This window comes from Notothenia rossii (assembly GCF_949606895.1).
Source record: "Notothenia rossii genome assembly, chromosome: 5".
NCBI classification, from domain to species: domain Eukaryota; kingdom Metazoa; phylum Chordata; class Actinopteri; order Perciformes; family Nototheniidae; genus Notothenia; species Notothenia rossii.
Window position 1 is genome coordinate 23563173 of NC_136903.1, and position 16256 is coordinate 23579428.

The window sequence follows — 16256 nt, forward strand, 5'->3', positions numbered from 1 at the left end:
GCACAAATATTAACTTAAAACGCCTTATGTACCCAACGGCAGGAAGATATTTCAGCTGGATATCTAAAATCTAGTAAAAAGTAATCACCAAATAAATGTGAAAAAATACTTGGTAAGCAGTTCTAGTTTAGAGACCTCTCTTTACCCAGAACAATATCTCCCTCTAGTGGAGAATATTGTAAAATAGCATCACCATTATCTTCTGTAAAAGTAAAATATTTTCCTGAAACACGGTGAATGAGTGTTTCTGTATGCATATGTCATTAATGAGAAGCAAAGGTAGTGACAGGGTTAAAATGTTTTACTGTAGTGCAACAGTACGCAACATGTATGAATGAAAACATTGGGCAACATTATGTTCTCTGTGGTATTGTTCCATATGATAAAAATATCTGGCATGTAGAATCCCCACAACATGGCAGTAGAGTAGAAAACAGATTAAAGAATGAAAAGAACAAAGAAATGAAAAGGTGTAAAGCATTCAAAGATTCGACTTCCTTCTTGTGCTCTCCGATTCTCTCCCATTGGGTCTATCAGTACTGGCAATGGAGACTGAAATGTAAGGGTTTAAAAACCAGTAAAAACCAGGATCACAGATCTGGCTTTGTATAGCACAACTGTAATGGCTTACTCGCACACATGTGCTCCCTCACATACACACATACACACATATACACACATATACACACACACACACACACACACATGACAAACCCACACCCTGGGAGAGCGATTGTCCCCCCTGGCCTCCATCCTCCAAGCTGAATTAGATTAGGAAAGTCAAGGTTAATCACCCAATAAATACATTCTGAAATCTCTTTTTGAAACACGGTCCTCGAGACAAATATATACAAATTGATTAAAAAGAAAAAAACAAACAAAGTGTTTACATCTTAAAACAGTCACTTGAACGTGGTGTGGACCAAGATGCACACAAAATCCTTCCATTAGGGCGAAATATTACATTTTATTTCTTGTGTTTTCCCGCATTCCTTTCATCATCACTCTACTCTTCGATGTGACTGATTGTACACACACTAGTGTCATGGTCTAGACCAAAAACAGTGCTATGCTATTATCACTCTTTACTACAGGCACACAAATACAAAGACACTCTGTGACTCTCTGCCATGCCTCATTCCCAGTAGTGTCCTTCCTATGTGTCACTACAAACACACACAGTGCTTCCTGTAAACAAGTACTCTTTGTCCTTTCGGATTATAAATACTGTTTTGGTAAAATCATCATCATTAAAAGACGAGACGGAGTGTATTTGAGCTTACATCCATACAAAACACACAGAATTGCACTGTTGGAAGATATTCCTTCTCCGTTTAGTTATGTTTTTCTTTTTTTTGGCTTCAGCGTTAAGGCCCAAATCTGGAGTGGAAGGGGCATATCTGCCTACTGTACTGTAGGTAGGAACAACACACATACAGGCACACTGACAGATAAACAGTATTGCAGGGCAATATAAAAAGATACTAAGGAATGGTGAAACATCCTCTTTGTCATTTTGCAAAATCATTCTTCATCATACATGTCATCTTTATTTTAATCAAAATCTTTACAGCCGTGCTCTCTCATCCCTCCTTTCCTGTCCAAAGTGCGTGGGTGCCGGTGCTGTTTCAGTCTGGCTACACCAGGGGGTGCTGTTCCTCTCTCAGATGACTGACAGGCGGTGGCTGTGGCTGTGTTTATTGCTCTAGTGTCCATGCTCCTCCCCTCTCAGAGGAAACTAAAGGGGACAAAGTTGCTCTCCAATCACTGATCTGAGGTCTCTGCCGTCATCTGCTGATTGGAGTCTGTGCTTTTTTTTTTGGTGGGATCTGATGCCAGATCAGTGCTGGAGGGAAACCTGTCCCTGAAGACTGGGCTCAGGTGAAGACGTAGTTGAGGAGGAGCTGTGAGAGGAGCAGGACACAGAGGACGAGACAGTGACGGCCCGTTAGCGACACACCGTCATCCGTCGCCCTCTGACGAGTCAACTGACGGCTCAGAGCCACCAGGTTCCTACAGGGGGGGGGAAACACAGGTTAGAGCATGCTGAGCAGGAACTAAGCCTAAACAATGTTAAATGTGAAAATATTATATGCATTTTTTATTATTATATTTTATAATTATGGGTATTTAATTACAGATGCACTGACACCATTTTCTATTCAACCTATGATCGAAGCAAAAGTTGGAGTTTCCAGTTCTGCTTTTAAATAAAAAAACTGAAAAATGTTCCCACCCTATCCTTACCCTCAACCTATATGTGCTTGTTTACAAAAGCTTCTATTAGGGGAAAAAAATTGCTTTTATCCAAAAAAAAAGAAGCAATATATCACATTATGCTACACCCTACATGTGTGTGTGCAGGTCAGTGTGTGTCATTTTCACCTCTGGATGTCCTGCTGTGTCTTCTGTATGGATGTGATGGAAGCCTCTATCAAGGCGATGTCCTTCGCCTCTTTATTGCACCGTGCACACTGGTTTGAGAATCCTGAGGAACATGACAGACGAGAACATGAGACTTGTGCAGCTCGATATAAGACTGTTAGTTTCGATTGTGTGCGTTTGCCTCACCTTCGTTGTCCGAGGACTCGTGTGTGGGTTCTGGTGTGGTGCTGCTGCTCTCCGTGTTCTGGCTGCAGCTGGACGGCTGGCTGCTGGCCTTCCTTCGTTTCCCATTCATCTCGGCCTGGGAGGAGGCAGAAAAGATATGTTTTAGTTGTGTGCGTAAGAAGTACGAAAAAAAGAAGCTCCTCATACCTGTCAGTGATTTTGAAGCAACTAAATACTGGATACAGTCTGGCTTGAGAGTGTGATGGAAACATCTGAACCAATGGAGACGAAACTCAGAGAGACACGGGGAGAGCAGGAACTTTGATGGCCAACACTGATGATTTATTTGGAGCTTTGGCCGGAGAATTCACAAGACATGTGCTGTGCCACGAGTTCACACAGCGGTTGCCAAACCAATTCTGAAGAACTCTACCCCAGACCCATGCATTTATCTAGTTCTGAGAGAAGAATCAACATTGTGCATAACAAGATAAAACCATAACACCTCTATCAGCTGACGCCAACAGGCAGGAACAGGGAGACAAAACACTGAGAGGTAAGCAGTGCTCAGTGAGGGGAGTACAAACTGATAAACTGGGTCAAAGTTATGGGCCTAGGAAAATATTTCCCCAACAGAGAGGAACAGTGCAGACTTCCTTTTGATGAAATGTCAATGACACATCAATAATAGATCAACACAGCCCTGGCATGAAGGTGAGCGATTGTTCCGACTGACCTTCTGCTGGCTGGCCCAGCTGTGGCTGTAGGAGAGGCCGTTGTGTTGCCTCTGGCTCCTCTCGTGCGTCTGAACCACTCCGTCCTTCTCAAACTGAACCAAACAGCGCTCAGGGTCCCACGGCCGAGTGCTGCCAAATATACAAAATAAAATAAGATTTGGATTCAGTCTAATTTAAATTTTATTATTTCCATGTTCTTAATCTACAGCTCAAACAATATACTGACCAAAAATCTAGGCTAAAAAATGAAAAACAGTGAGTGCCATCTCCTGTGTTTTATTTGCTTTCTGTGAGTGTGTTCATACTCCATGTGCCTGTAGGTCCACTCGGAGGTGACGGGGTCCTGATGGAAAAGTCTGGAGGTGGAGGGCTTGTCTCCTCTCTCCCTGGCCTCGGTCCGCTGAGCTTCCTCCAGCACAAACTTCTCCTGGGTGGCCCGCAGCTGGTCCCGGTCCATGATGGCGCTGGTCACATGCTGCCACAGTCTGCCAGAGCATATTGAAAAGACATGAGCACACTGACGTATATTGGAACAGTAATGGAATGTTACTAAGTGCATTAACTCAAGTACTATACTTCAGTACACGTCTGAGGTACTTGTGCTTTACTTATGTCATTCATCTTAATCCTTTGAATTTATAACATTTCAGAGGGAGTTATCGTACTTTTACTATACTACAGTGATTCAACATTAAGTAACGGAAAAAAAATAGAAAATATGATATTTCCAAACCACTACAACAAAATCCTCCAATTCATTGGTGACATTTCAAAAATGTATATGATATTTTGGATAAAAATGTCTTTCTGCATAATGAGTTATTTTACTTTTGGTACTTTAAAGTACATAGTGCTGTTAATTCATCTGAACTTTTACTTCAGTAAAACTTTCTATGTGGGATTTTTACTTGTAAAAGAGTATATATAGACGGTGGAATGTCTACTTTTAAGTGAAGGATCTCAGCACTTAGACCACCACTGTATTTTACATTTAAGTGCTTTTTTAAGTGAGTAGCAGCGTTGCAGTATTTTTGATTTGACCTTGTCAAGCACAGATGTGGCTGCATGTTATCTATTTACGTGTGCCAGCTCCAGAGCACTGGCATTGTGCATAAGAACTCACTGACACACCTGATGGGATGCCACTGTCTGACATAAGAATTGACTTGAGATAAAAGCACGTGCTGTTTACCTTTCAGACTCGAACTCTCCCTGCTGCTCTATTTGGACCACTTGTCTCTTGAGGCGGCTGCTGCGAATGTCTGAGCTCGGGTTCCACAACGTCTCCTGCTGGCCTGAGCGCTTCTCGTTGATGAACACCTCACCGTCCTGAATAAAGCAAAGGCAACCCAATGTTCAGTCCTATCCCATGGGGAAATCCAGAAAATATTTATTGTTTTTTATTATCAATTTCACTAATAGAGTGGTGCAGGGGTGACGTATTTTTGTAGGCTGACCCAGAAGTAAGCTGCGCATGGGTTCCCTCGACAAAGAAGCAATGGGATTCCTCCATAGCAATTTGGAATATTGTAAAGAATAAGATCTGTCGAAAACGAACCTGTTTGATAAAAGCACGTTTTGTTCAGTCGGATAATCTCCACGTATGTATGTACAATATCATTTCCGAATCATAAATCGAATCGATAGATTTATAATTAGAAAATTATAAAAGTACGGTAGACATGTGGAGATTATCCGGCTCAACAAAACGGGCTTGCTTTTTTTGTCCAGGGAACCCATGCACAGCTTACTTCCGGGTCGTCCTACAAAAATATGTCATCCTTGCACCACTCTATTGTAAAAAGATGAAATTCATTTTCAAACTATACAACACGTTCTTACTTATTCCTGCAGCCCCCTGTGGACTCCTCTTACTACCAGTTAATCTGCCTCTGTTTACAACAGAGAATCACTAAATACTGAGTTGCAGCGAGTAAGTGGCAGAGAAGGATGCTGAAGGATTAATTTAAAAAGGGAGATTGAGATTGGAGGTGGGGATTAGAGTGCTAAAACCTGGATAAAAGCTCTCACCCAGTGTCCATCCACAGTGGCCAGTTGCTCCTCTCCCACACAGATCTTCCCACTGATCTGATTCACAGAGCAGGCGCCTCCAAGGAAAGGCTGCAGACAAAGTGTGAACATCTTTACTGAAAATGCTGTTATCGCATAATGCAGAGTATCTATAAATATATAAGAAAAAAACGTACCTTGAGTTTGAACTCCAGCTCTGTGAAACATTTGGTTTTCTCACACTCGATGGTGACCTTGCCACCGAGCTCTAGCGTCATAGTGCCGTACAGAATACCTACAGGAGGACCGATACAGTTCGACAGATCAGTAAACACAACATAGATGAGAACAACTGCATCCTGTTGGCAGTCAAAAGATCAGTAACATATAATAACAAATAATTTATGATCTAGGTACGGTAGTGAGTGGCCGGACTGTAACACAAGATAAAGACTTTAATTTACAACATGGCCGTATACACTCGGTGACTAAATGGACACCCGACCCGACTTAGATTGCACTCAGCATCCATCTCTAATGTTGGCTGTCTGCCACGTGAGAGTTCATGTTCAGAGCAGAGTGCTATTGATTTCCAGTAGCTCAGACACATTAGGCTACAACAGATGGCTGCAAAAGTTACAGCCCACTCATGATTTGTCACAGAACACAGAATCCATCACATCCATGAAAAGACAGTTATTATTTTTAAGAAAATCGTCTGTATTTTCTATCCCTGACCTTATTTTTGTAATTCAGAGAGTGCTTTTGAAGTTAGCCGCAAAACGGGCTGTAATGTAATCTTTGGGTCAATTCTGCACTGTCATTTTACATAAACTAAAATAGCTTTTTTGAGAGGCTCGGATTTTTCTTATTAGATGTCAGACAAAATTATAAAAAAGTACCCTAGTGAGAAATTCAAAATGTTTCTTTACAAATATTAGTCAAACGGACAGTGAAGGTGACTGTTACATGTTGAATAACTACATTTGATTGTTATAACAATACAGGAATAAGAGGGACATTACTCAACAACACTCAAATTGACCTTAAATTGTTTTTGAACACACAAGTTAGTGGGGAAGTTCATTATATTTTCCTATAGGGGTATTACCTTTGCAGTGAGCATACGGCATGGTGATGACATACTCCTCATCTCTTCCCAGGAACAGCAGCCTGGCTTTTCCATCCAGAATAGCTGACAGAGAGTTACCTACAATAAAGAAGCACATGAATAATATTTCCTTATAAATCCCCGTTATAAATGTTATCCCGATAGACCGTGAAGCAGAACCACATTGTTTTGTCCTTGCATGACTTTGAAATGTGTGAATGTGTTTTGGTCGCACTAGACAAACAAATTACATATTGTAGTGTGTTGTGTACCATAGAACTTGGATTTGGCCAGGATGCTACCACTGATAGAATAACCGTCCTTCCTATTGCAGATATAAAAGGCAGAGATGGGCGGATGGTGGGACACCTGGCAGAGGAAAGAGAGAGACATGTGGGCAACAGTGTGAGAAAGGAGTCAGCTAAAATGTGTGAACATATATGACACAAAGCAATAACGGTGTGCATTTAAGGTATTCTAGGAGTGAAGCTGGTTTTTACCTGTTCAGCTATGTAGAAAGTGCAGCTGTCGGTTTGAGGATGAAGCCAGCAGCAGCGAAACGTTTCCCCCAGGATTGGGTTGTAAGGCTTCTTTAGACCCTGAAATGCAAATACATACATACACTTTGGTATCAGATTGAAAACGTGTACAGCATTGCATGGAGAAGGCCCTGTGGATGTTCCAATGCTGATTAAAGGTTACAGAGGTTGTTAAGCTTTTACCCATCCACCTTCAGGGAACTTCCTAGATTTAGTTCTACCAAAGCATGTTGAGCCGGCCCAGGTGAATCTACAGGCCTTAGCTGCAGGCTCATGATGGGTGATTTTGCTGCCACTGAGAACATAAACTCCTAACGAGTAGAGAGAAACAAGCTTCTGCTGTCAGTTTCATTGCACAAATCGACCCAGGGAAGTCGTTTGTGGGGCAAGCCAAGAAAGCACAGAAATTGATGTCAGAGGATGTGAAGCCAAAAAAAGGGCAGTCTAAAAAAAATGCAAACACAAAGAGAAAATCTCCCAGGGCTCCTAAAATGACTGCTTCCAAGTGAAACTGAAAAAGCTGAATGGAGAAATAAACAGAGTGCTTTGGATCTGGTTACTGCTGAAATGGTCAAATGGAATTTGATAGACCCCTAAGCTGTAGTTGTTCTACATTTACTCTATTTTATTTAGTAATACTAAAGAATTCAAAGAAAAAGAAGTAATTATTTTGTTTGTGTCGGATTTTTTTCACGTAACTATACTTAGAGGTACATATGGAATAGCTGCCATCATCATCTCTGTAATGTCAAAAACAGGTGCCTCTTTTAATCAAGAGTGTCCAATATGATGGCCACAACAAGCCATCCGGTACAATAGTGAAAATAAATCTTACCTTTGGCTTCTTGTAGAAACCAGACAAGTACCATCTCAGCACCTGCTTGATCCGACCATATCCACTCTCCTCGAGTGCAGCTCTGTGGCAAGAGAGATTGTAAATGAGACAAAAAAAATTCCAACAAGTAAAGCAGACATAAAGCTTGTCTTTAAGGAAAATGCTCAAATGTGTGCACTCTTATGGACAGACAGACACACACACACAAGGTATAGTGACTTTAAGTGACTGACTGTGAGAGCAGGTCAGCGTGGTAGTAGTAGTCAGACAGCTTGTCTAGGAAGGAGCGGGGCTCCAGGATGAAGGTGGGCAGCACCACCTTGGACAGATCCATGCCGGGGCGCAGCTGCTTCAACAGGGTCCAGATTAGACCCTTGTTCTCCTCTGATACGGTCTCTACCTGGGACGCCTCCCCAGCCTGAAGTAACAACAGACAGACATGAGTGAGGAGACCTTATTGGTAAAACTCTGGTCAGAGTCCTGGGTTGAGACACCAGGGACATGCACTATGAAGGACATCCCTGAAGTATTACAAACATGGCTTCAGAACACAAAGGAATACCCAAATCTTCAAAACACTGAATATGCATTTGTTTTTACATTTTCTTGCAGCCTTTTTATAATATTAGAGCCTGCTGTGAGGGATCTGTAACTCCAACAAAACATGGCAGAGCTTCCTTCATAAAATATGTAATGGTAAACCCACCTCAGCCATCTCCTCTGTGCTCTGCTCCACATAGGATGTGGCCTGTGGCCCGGGGGAAAGCTCGTCTGATTGGTCCATGTCGCTCTCTTCTGTCACCCTTCCACCGTTCTCATTGGCCGCGGTGTACCAGTCATCGTGAGCCTCGCGCTCCGATTTGTCTGAAAAGCCGTCATGCTCCATGTGGTGATTGCCCAGCAGCACAGTGTCATTTAACCTAATGGCAAAAGAAGAGAACACCAAGGTTAGAATTATAATAAGCGAGCCTGATATTCAACAGTTTTACTGCTACTGCAGCATAGAAGAGGATTTCCTCGTCTGGAAATGATGTAATAAAATACATAGAAGAATAATCACAGGATTTAATGAGGCAGTTCTCTTGTAAAATAAATGTGTGTATTGATCTTTGACAGGTTGTATCTTAATCAATTTAAACTGGTGTCATGAGTGGCTCTTACAATGCCAGCATGTAAGGGAGTTAATGACCGTGGTTAGACATTAGAGAAGAGTAACGTTGCATGACTTCACAAAAATCTTATTTAAATATAGTTGAGTGCTGACAAAGCTTTTATGATTAGCTCATCAGTAAGGCTGTCTATACAAACTTGTCTCAGACTTGTGAGAAAGACAGAAATAACCCAAAGTGAACTTCAAAAGCTCCGAAGAGCCTCTAAATGTTTATTGAATCTGTAATCGAACCGTTTCGTCCCCACGGCTGTGCCGAGTAACCTCATTGCATTAGAGATTATCAGATAAATAAAACTGGCAGGGCTGGATGTATTCAGTAAATCTGACCCACTGGTTGCCAGGACAACTAGGCCACTCCCCATTTATTTGGTCTGAATGTGGCTGGCCAAAAATGAGGGGACACATGCTTTAAATGTATGCAAAAACATGCATATTTAAGAGATACAAACTAGAGCTTATGCTTTGGAATATGGAACTTTTCAGTCTTGGAAACAGCAAACCCAGATCTTACATCTGTCGGCACTGAAATAACCAGAGCAAAGTTAAAAACAGAAAGGGAACTGATTTAAGGAGTCATGAATCAGCTTGTAAAAAAAGCCAAGGAAAGGAGAAGCGAGAATAACAGAGGGAAAAAGGGACAGACGGGGTGAAATCGATCTAATAGGGAACATCATGGTTCCAATCCTACAGACATTTTACAAGTCAGACAGTGGAAGTCTGTGTGTTCTGGTGGGGGCCTGTCCCGAAACACATTCACGGACTCCCATAAGTAGAGACAGAAATGAAAGCAGGAGCAGATCGTATCCTTACTATGTGCTATTTCACAATACTCCACATGATCAAACACATTCAAACATAAGAGCAGTGGAAGATAATTGCAGTGTGTGTCACGGGCTCTCGCGAACACATTCACAGAAGGGATTATGGTTACAGAAAACAAGGAAACAGATTATGTGCACAAACAGCAGCGCAAGGGAGTTCAAATTTCAAAAAGCCTGCGGGCTCGACAAACGAGAACAGTCAAATTCCTGCGCACTCTGTGGATCACTGACTGGTCACTGATGTTATATATTAACCCGAACACGCCCTGGAACAGAGGCAGCTTTCCTTACCTCAAAGACATACAGAGAAACAGACAACTCTTCCTCAGGAGTCAAATAACCACCGACGGAAATCCAAACACAAGCCCAGTCTGTCGTTATCTCATCTCCTGTGTGTGCGTAAACCTTTTAGATCTATTTACTAAAACGTGCAGTTTGGTTTTTCCTCGACTCCAGCTCAGCTGCTTCCTGAATGTGTGTGTGCATATTTCTGTCTGTGTGCCAATGTATTTGTGTGTGAGAGTGTGTGTGTGAGAGTGTGTGTGTGTGTGTGTGTGTGAGATTGCAACGGCTGTGTTGCTGCCGTCTCTTTCTGGGCGGTGTATGATTCTCATTCTATCTCATCTTCCTGCTCCTTTGACAGTCATGTGATAAGGTGGGCTGCTGTGATTGGCTGGAAGAGGAGCAGGAGAGGGGGGGGGGGCTGGGGTGGATGGCCAGAGGGAGGGTAGAGCAATGGAGGAGGGGAGGGATGTCTAATGTAGAGTGTAAACAGCACACAAACTGCGACGCACACGTATTAAATGGGAAAATAAATCGTAAATAACAACATGTATAAAAAAATGCAACACTGTCAAACGAGATTGTATTTAAAAATGTGCCTCTGGCAGATAATTGTATAGCTTTATTGTTACACAACAGTTAACAACGGTTAATGGATTGACAAAGTGGAGCAGGCACTTGCACAACATCCACATTATGTTCTCCCCCTGTATTTCTACTGATCGCATCAATAGGTGTCAGCAAGGCCGATTTTTAACTAGTTTCACAGTGTGATACTTTATACCCTATCCCAAACAAAGATAACTGACTAGGACCAATTAAGATTGACACTGCACCTACGACACATTTTCATCTATGAATGACAATCAGAAGCCATCACTTTTCTGTTTGTATCATAAATAGTATATACAGCCATTAGGCTTATACATAGCTGGAAATGTACCTTTGGCTCAACTTCACTGATGAATAAAACAGTGGCAGACTCATTTTGGATAAGAATGCTATATTTAGATTCTGTCTGGAGGGAAGCGTGAATCAGCTCCAATAAATAAAGAAGCTACAGTAGCTTCCTCACCAAGGCGCAGAGAGCAGATTGTTTTTAGAAGAGACTTCAAGACTAAATGGAAACCAAACTATAAAGCAAGAAATCTTTGTCCGTCTGTAATGTGAAGAAAAATTCCTACGGATGTATGTTAAGACAACCATGAAGCTTAAATTACGATTTCTATTTACGATGATACAACTTTATGCATAACGAATAGAAAACAAGTCGGCTGCAGCGAATAACTCAATGCTGGTTAATGCGAGGAAGGATTCCGGTCACTAACACAATCACACCTCCTTAAAAGCACGGTAACAATTAAAGAGCAATGGCAGATGTTATTGACAGCCAAATGGTGCCTTTAAATGTTGATGCCGCAATCAATTGATTGTTGTTTTCTTTTGGTAAAGGATGATCCATTGTTCCCTGTGCTAAGGAAGATAAGAAAGGACTGAAGCACCTTTATTTAGCATTAATACAATTCAGCCCCTATCAAGTTATCTATCTAAGTATCACTTAGATACTGGGTTATTTCACTCAGTTAAGAACGAGCCGAAGCAAAAAAGACTGTTGGTGGCAGACAAGACATTTTCAAACTGATAGATCTTAAAGAGCCACTCACTTTGTTGGCACACTGAACAGAGTGTGTGAAAACTGGTCTGGTTGGTAGCAAGGCAGACAGAGTGATGTTTCTCCTCCTCCTTATTAGAGCTCTGACTCAGCTCACCTGTGCTGTGTAGTTTACTCTAGACAGCACAGGTGAACCTCGTTCCTCCTCACACAGTTCATCAGGGACATTGCAGACAAGTCAACACGTTTATATTGCCGTTTGGATTATGGATATTCCTGTAACTCTTAGAGTTATGGCACTGTGTTACTGTGTTGGGAAAACCAAAGACAGACTTATGTCTAAATTAATTTGTTCAACAATCTTTATTTCTGTGACACAATTTTAAAACTAGCTAACAGCTTCCTGGGAGCAAAATAAGTATATTGATTGATATGTCCTTGTGTTATAACTTGCAGTTTTTCTCATATAAACCTTATTTTGCATCTTTTTTTTGCATTTTAAATGATTAGAGGTTAGACACAGACACAACACAGTCCCAGGTTTTCAAGCAGGCAGTTTTCTAGAGTCCAAATAGGTAGCATGCCATGTATACAGTAAAAACATTACGTTTGATATGCTCCCTTTCAAATATACACAAGGCACTGCATGATCTCAAATCGCACTTTTGATTTGTAAAGTTTAACAACAACTAAATCATTTCACAGGGATGGTGCACCCCACGTTTCTCCAGCTGCTATTTCGAGTTGATTAGTGAGAACCACAGAGACTATATTTTAGACCTACCAGCTGGGAGTTTCTCAGTGCATAAATAAGACAGCACAAATGTGTTTGGAGGAGTGCCAAGAGTCTTGTGAGTGAATTGGCAAGCGCAACAACTTGGGAGTGTGATTACAGAAAACACTAATCATCAAATGACAACAACAAGAAAGTGTAAGATGGAGATAAACTATATGCGAGATGCTTCCAGTGTATGCAGCTGTACAGTATGTACTTACTGTAGCAGCTCTGCATCGGTGAGTGTGGAAGACTGCAGCAGGTGGAGTATGTGAGAGGAGTCTGAGGATGTGCTGAACTCCCCTTCCTTCCCACCTTTGGCTGTCAGCTTGTAGAGACTGGAGCAGCTGAGAGCCAGCTCCAAAGCATCCATCCAGCACCGGCCTGATGAGACGGGAAAGAGCACCTTCAATAAATGCTTGTAAAAATAATTAATAAAAAATGCTAGATATACACAAGCACAATTCAAACTAAAGCAAGGACATACAAGCCTCACCATCAGACTCAGACGCTGCTCTGAAGATCAGGTAGTTGCTGGGTAGCGGCTGCGTGATGGAGCCAACGTTCTCTCCTTTGGGACCCTGAACATAAGGATGAAACGATGAGCCACGCTTCATGCCATTTTAGTCATGTTTTACCAACAGAAGCAAACGGCTCTCTCAAGGGCTATATGCATAATAGAGCACTGAAGACGATAATTGTCACTTAAAAATGAAAACTATTGGGTGAATACAAATGAAAGGTTACACTTACAAGAAGAGGCTAGTCTATTTATAGAGCATCAACATATCAAATGCACAGAAATGAAATACGGTTACTGATAACATTGCTTTTGTTTTAACCCTGCAGTGCATTAAGCCCTGATTTTTCCTTTGACACAACTAAACCACATTTGTATTTAAAACTCCAGTCATGACAACTACAAAGCCCCCTTGAAAAGTCTGTTTTGTTACAGCTGAGTCAACAAACATGTCTGACCTTGACAGCCCAGATGGATTTGTCCAGCGGGTGGTAGAGCTTGAAGCAGAAGCCGTCCTTCTTGGAAGGTCTCTCGATCAGCTTGCACGCACTGAGCAAGATGGTGCCCACCCAGTGGTCCGATTTGGGGGTCTTATAGATGAGAAGAATTCCTGGCTTCAGGGCACACCACAGCTTGGTCCAACTCTTTAAAGAGCCACGAATCTAAAGGACAAGAGAAGAGAAAGGGGGACATGTTAGTATCAGAGCATAATGTGAGGACAAGAAATATGATGTTGTTACAGGATTGACTTGCAAGGTGCTAAAAGGCACACTTTGTTTGGAAATTACTATTAAAATGATGATAAGCAAAGAGCATTTATGGCAGAAGATACAAAGCCTGAATATGTTTCTAAAGATTTGTATTATTCTTGATGTCATTGTCAATGTAGTAGCTTTGTCTTATAGAAACCCCCCCCACACCTTTAGCCAGTCGGACATGATGACAACACTGGGGTCCTTCAGTGCAGTGAACAGTTCTTTGGCTGCCCGTTTCTTCTCTTGTCTGTAGTTCTGCTTTTGAACCTGAGAAACAATGACACACAGATGAGTCATCAGTGGTTACTGCTCAGAGGACTGATCTGAGGATACCAACACTAGGTGGAAGCAGAGTCAACTAAACACTAGCAACCATGCTCTCGGTGTCATTAACAGGATGTATTGTTGATCATTTGACATATACAAGAGGGTACACATTTAAAATAACAATAAGGTTTTCAATGGTACATTTATTTCACTGAGTTTAGACGGACAGATACTGAGGAGATACATGACCTGCCCTTTAACAGTATTTCCAAACTGCATGATAATGTTTAAAATGTTTCACAACTGTGAAGGTTTTGATGTTTGTGTACCTTGAGAGACTCCTTCCGGGCCAGCTTCTCTGTGGGGGAGGGGCACTCGACACCATTAAACATCCTGGACTCAGACTGGGGGAGGGAGGAGAGGAAACAGGCAGTTTGGATAAAGAAAAAGGGAGAAACTACACAAGAACACAGCAGAGATTCTAGAACTGCATTTGAAATGTATTATCATTTAAAAAGACATATCACCCAAACAATACACAGTTAGCTCTTGTGATATCACCCCACAGGTGCCAAGACTTGCTTTCTTTTTGAACCCCACATTGACTTATTCTTCCCTTAGCCACGTAGCTCATCTGATCTGCCACAAGTTTGTATGAAGCAGGCGGGTGGTCTGTTTCAAAGCAGCTGCTAGTGTGACCACAAACCCACTAACTTCCTTGGTTAGACATCAAAGGGCCCTTACTGTTTGATGGGCTCCACTGATCAGAAGGGATTAGAATCTCAGTGTTAGATTTTGCTACCATTTCTCAGTTTAATTGCATAACCGCTTGATCTGAATGCCCTAAACAAATAACAATCACAATATCTTTTGGTGAGCCCACACATACACTTAAGTCTTATCTTTATGTGTTAAAAAAGCCATTCTTAAAAGCGTAGTACAATATAACAACGCTGTGTAAATGATAACATGCAAGTGTTAAGGCAGTGCTCAGTCTCCTATTGTCCCATCAGGGCTTTTAGAATAGAAGAGAGGGCAAAGGCCACAGATGCAGCTGCGCCTGTCAATTATTCCACATATAAATAAGCAATATTGCGGTGTGAGGCGAAGCAACAAAAGGAGAGGAAACAAGACAAAATGAGATTGCCCAGTTGCCAGTGGAAACATTGAATTACCACTCTTAATTAGTATTACTAAGGAATGCAAACAGAGTGTTAGAACTAATGCAACAAAGGCAGTACCAGGACATTTAGGGTCTGGGTCAAATACATGGCATGTGATGCTAAAGACACAGTTCCCACCATGGCCCCGACAAGTTCAATCCCAAAGCTTTGGTGCAGTTCCTGGATTTAAATGATGTTATTAATTCCTCGTTGGGTATTGCTGATTCTTGACAAAAGTAATGCGTCTGGTTTCCATTTCAAATCCACAGATGTGACAGCTTTGAGTATTTTATGAAAGAAATGTAGGTTTGTCTACTTAGGATCTGTACTACAGAGGAAAATAAATCATCGTAGAATACAAAAGGAAAGAAGCTCACCTAATGAGTTAGATTGAGCTGCCCAATCAGTAACTGTGTTCTTACCTTGCTGCCTGGTGATTGGGCAGGACTAAGTTCATTACTCAGCATGGAGAGACCGTTCCTCTCTGTGTCACTGCCTGGTGGGAACCCACAACACACAGTCACATACAAATGTGAATAAATCTGCGGACAGACAATTAAAGCAGGGCAGCCACACACGCAGATAACAAGCCGCAGCTGAGGTTTGTCACAGTACACCATCATTTCACACACACTGGATTCCAGTGGCACACTATCATACTTTGTGACATTTACATTAACCTCTTGGTACCTGAGCTGAGGTTGTAGAGGTCGTTTTCTCCTCCATAAGACAGGTTCCGAGTGAGGCTTCGGGGGTCAATTTTGGGTGGGGAGGTTGCGTTGGGGCACAGAGAAAACCTCCGATGGAACAAATTCTCCTCCTTCATCCTGACAGCCTGCGTGTCCTCTACAGGGGAAGAGGGCAGAGGGGAAACAGGAAAGAAATGAAGGAGGAAACGGAGGAAAGGAAGAAAGAAAAATATGATTAGAACACCATTTTCAACACAATTTTTTGCACAAATCTTCATCTTCATCTATTATTAGGCATTAAAAACAATACAAGTGATTCATCCTGTCCTTGCAGCTTTCTTCTATCGAATATAATCGTATTTGCTCCCTCGCCCTGCGTCACCATCTCTAAAGATCTTATTCTTCACCCTCGCTCCTTC

At 41.9% G+C, this 16256-nt stretch overlaps 1 protein-coding gene across 3 annotated transcripts in view; it reads right to left on the reverse strand.

Moving 5' to 3' along the window:
• Positions 1 to 286: 286 nt before the first annotated feature.
• Positions 287 to 16256, reverse strand: part of osbpl5 (oxysterol binding protein-like 5) — a 47837-nt gene continuing 31867 nt past the window's right edge. Inside the window, exons 3-23 of one of the 3 annotated variants that reach the window (XM_079679976.1) lie at positions 15839 to 15994; positions 15571 to 15644; positions 14315 to 14389; positions 13884 to 13985; positions 13422 to 13625; positions 12940 to 13024; positions 12665 to 12827; positions 8489 to 8702; positions 8016 to 8200; positions 7783 to 7864; positions 6909 to 7007; positions 6681 to 6777; positions 6409 to 6507; positions 5495 to 5592; positions 5319 to 5408; positions 4480 to 4616; positions 3593 to 3772; positions 3287 to 3416; positions 2572 to 2686; positions 2386 to 2488; positions 287 to 2013 (exon numbers count right to left, since the gene is read on the reverse strand). In XM_079679976.1, coding sequence (XP_079536102.1) covers positions 1878 to 2013; positions 2386 to 2488; positions 2572 to 2686; positions 3287 to 3416; positions 3593 to 3772; positions 4480 to 4616; positions 5319 to 5408; positions 5495 to 5592; positions 6409 to 6507; positions 6681 to 6777; positions 6909 to 7007; positions 7783 to 7864; positions 8016 to 8200; positions 8489 to 8702; positions 12665 to 12827; positions 12940 to 13024; positions 13422 to 13625; positions 13884 to 13985; positions 14315 to 14389; positions 15571 to 15644; positions 15839 to 15974 — 2604 coding nt within the window. In that variant the 5' untranslated portion in view covers positions 15975 to 15994 and the 3' untranslated portion in view covers positions 287 to 1877. Of the gene's footprint in view, positions 2014 to 2385; positions 2489 to 2571; positions 2687 to 3285; positions 3417 to 3513; positions 3773 to 4479; positions 4617 to 5318; positions 5409 to 5494; positions 5593 to 6408; positions 6508 to 6680; positions 6778 to 6908; positions 7008 to 7782; positions 7865 to 8015; positions 8201 to 8488; positions 8703 to 12664; positions 12828 to 12939; positions 13025 to 13421; positions 13626 to 13883; positions 13986 to 14314; positions 14390 to 15570; positions 15645 to 15838; positions 15995 to 16256 lie in introns of those variants that run through there. The other 2 variants (XM_079679977.1, XM_079679978.1) reach the window with 2 other exon arrangements.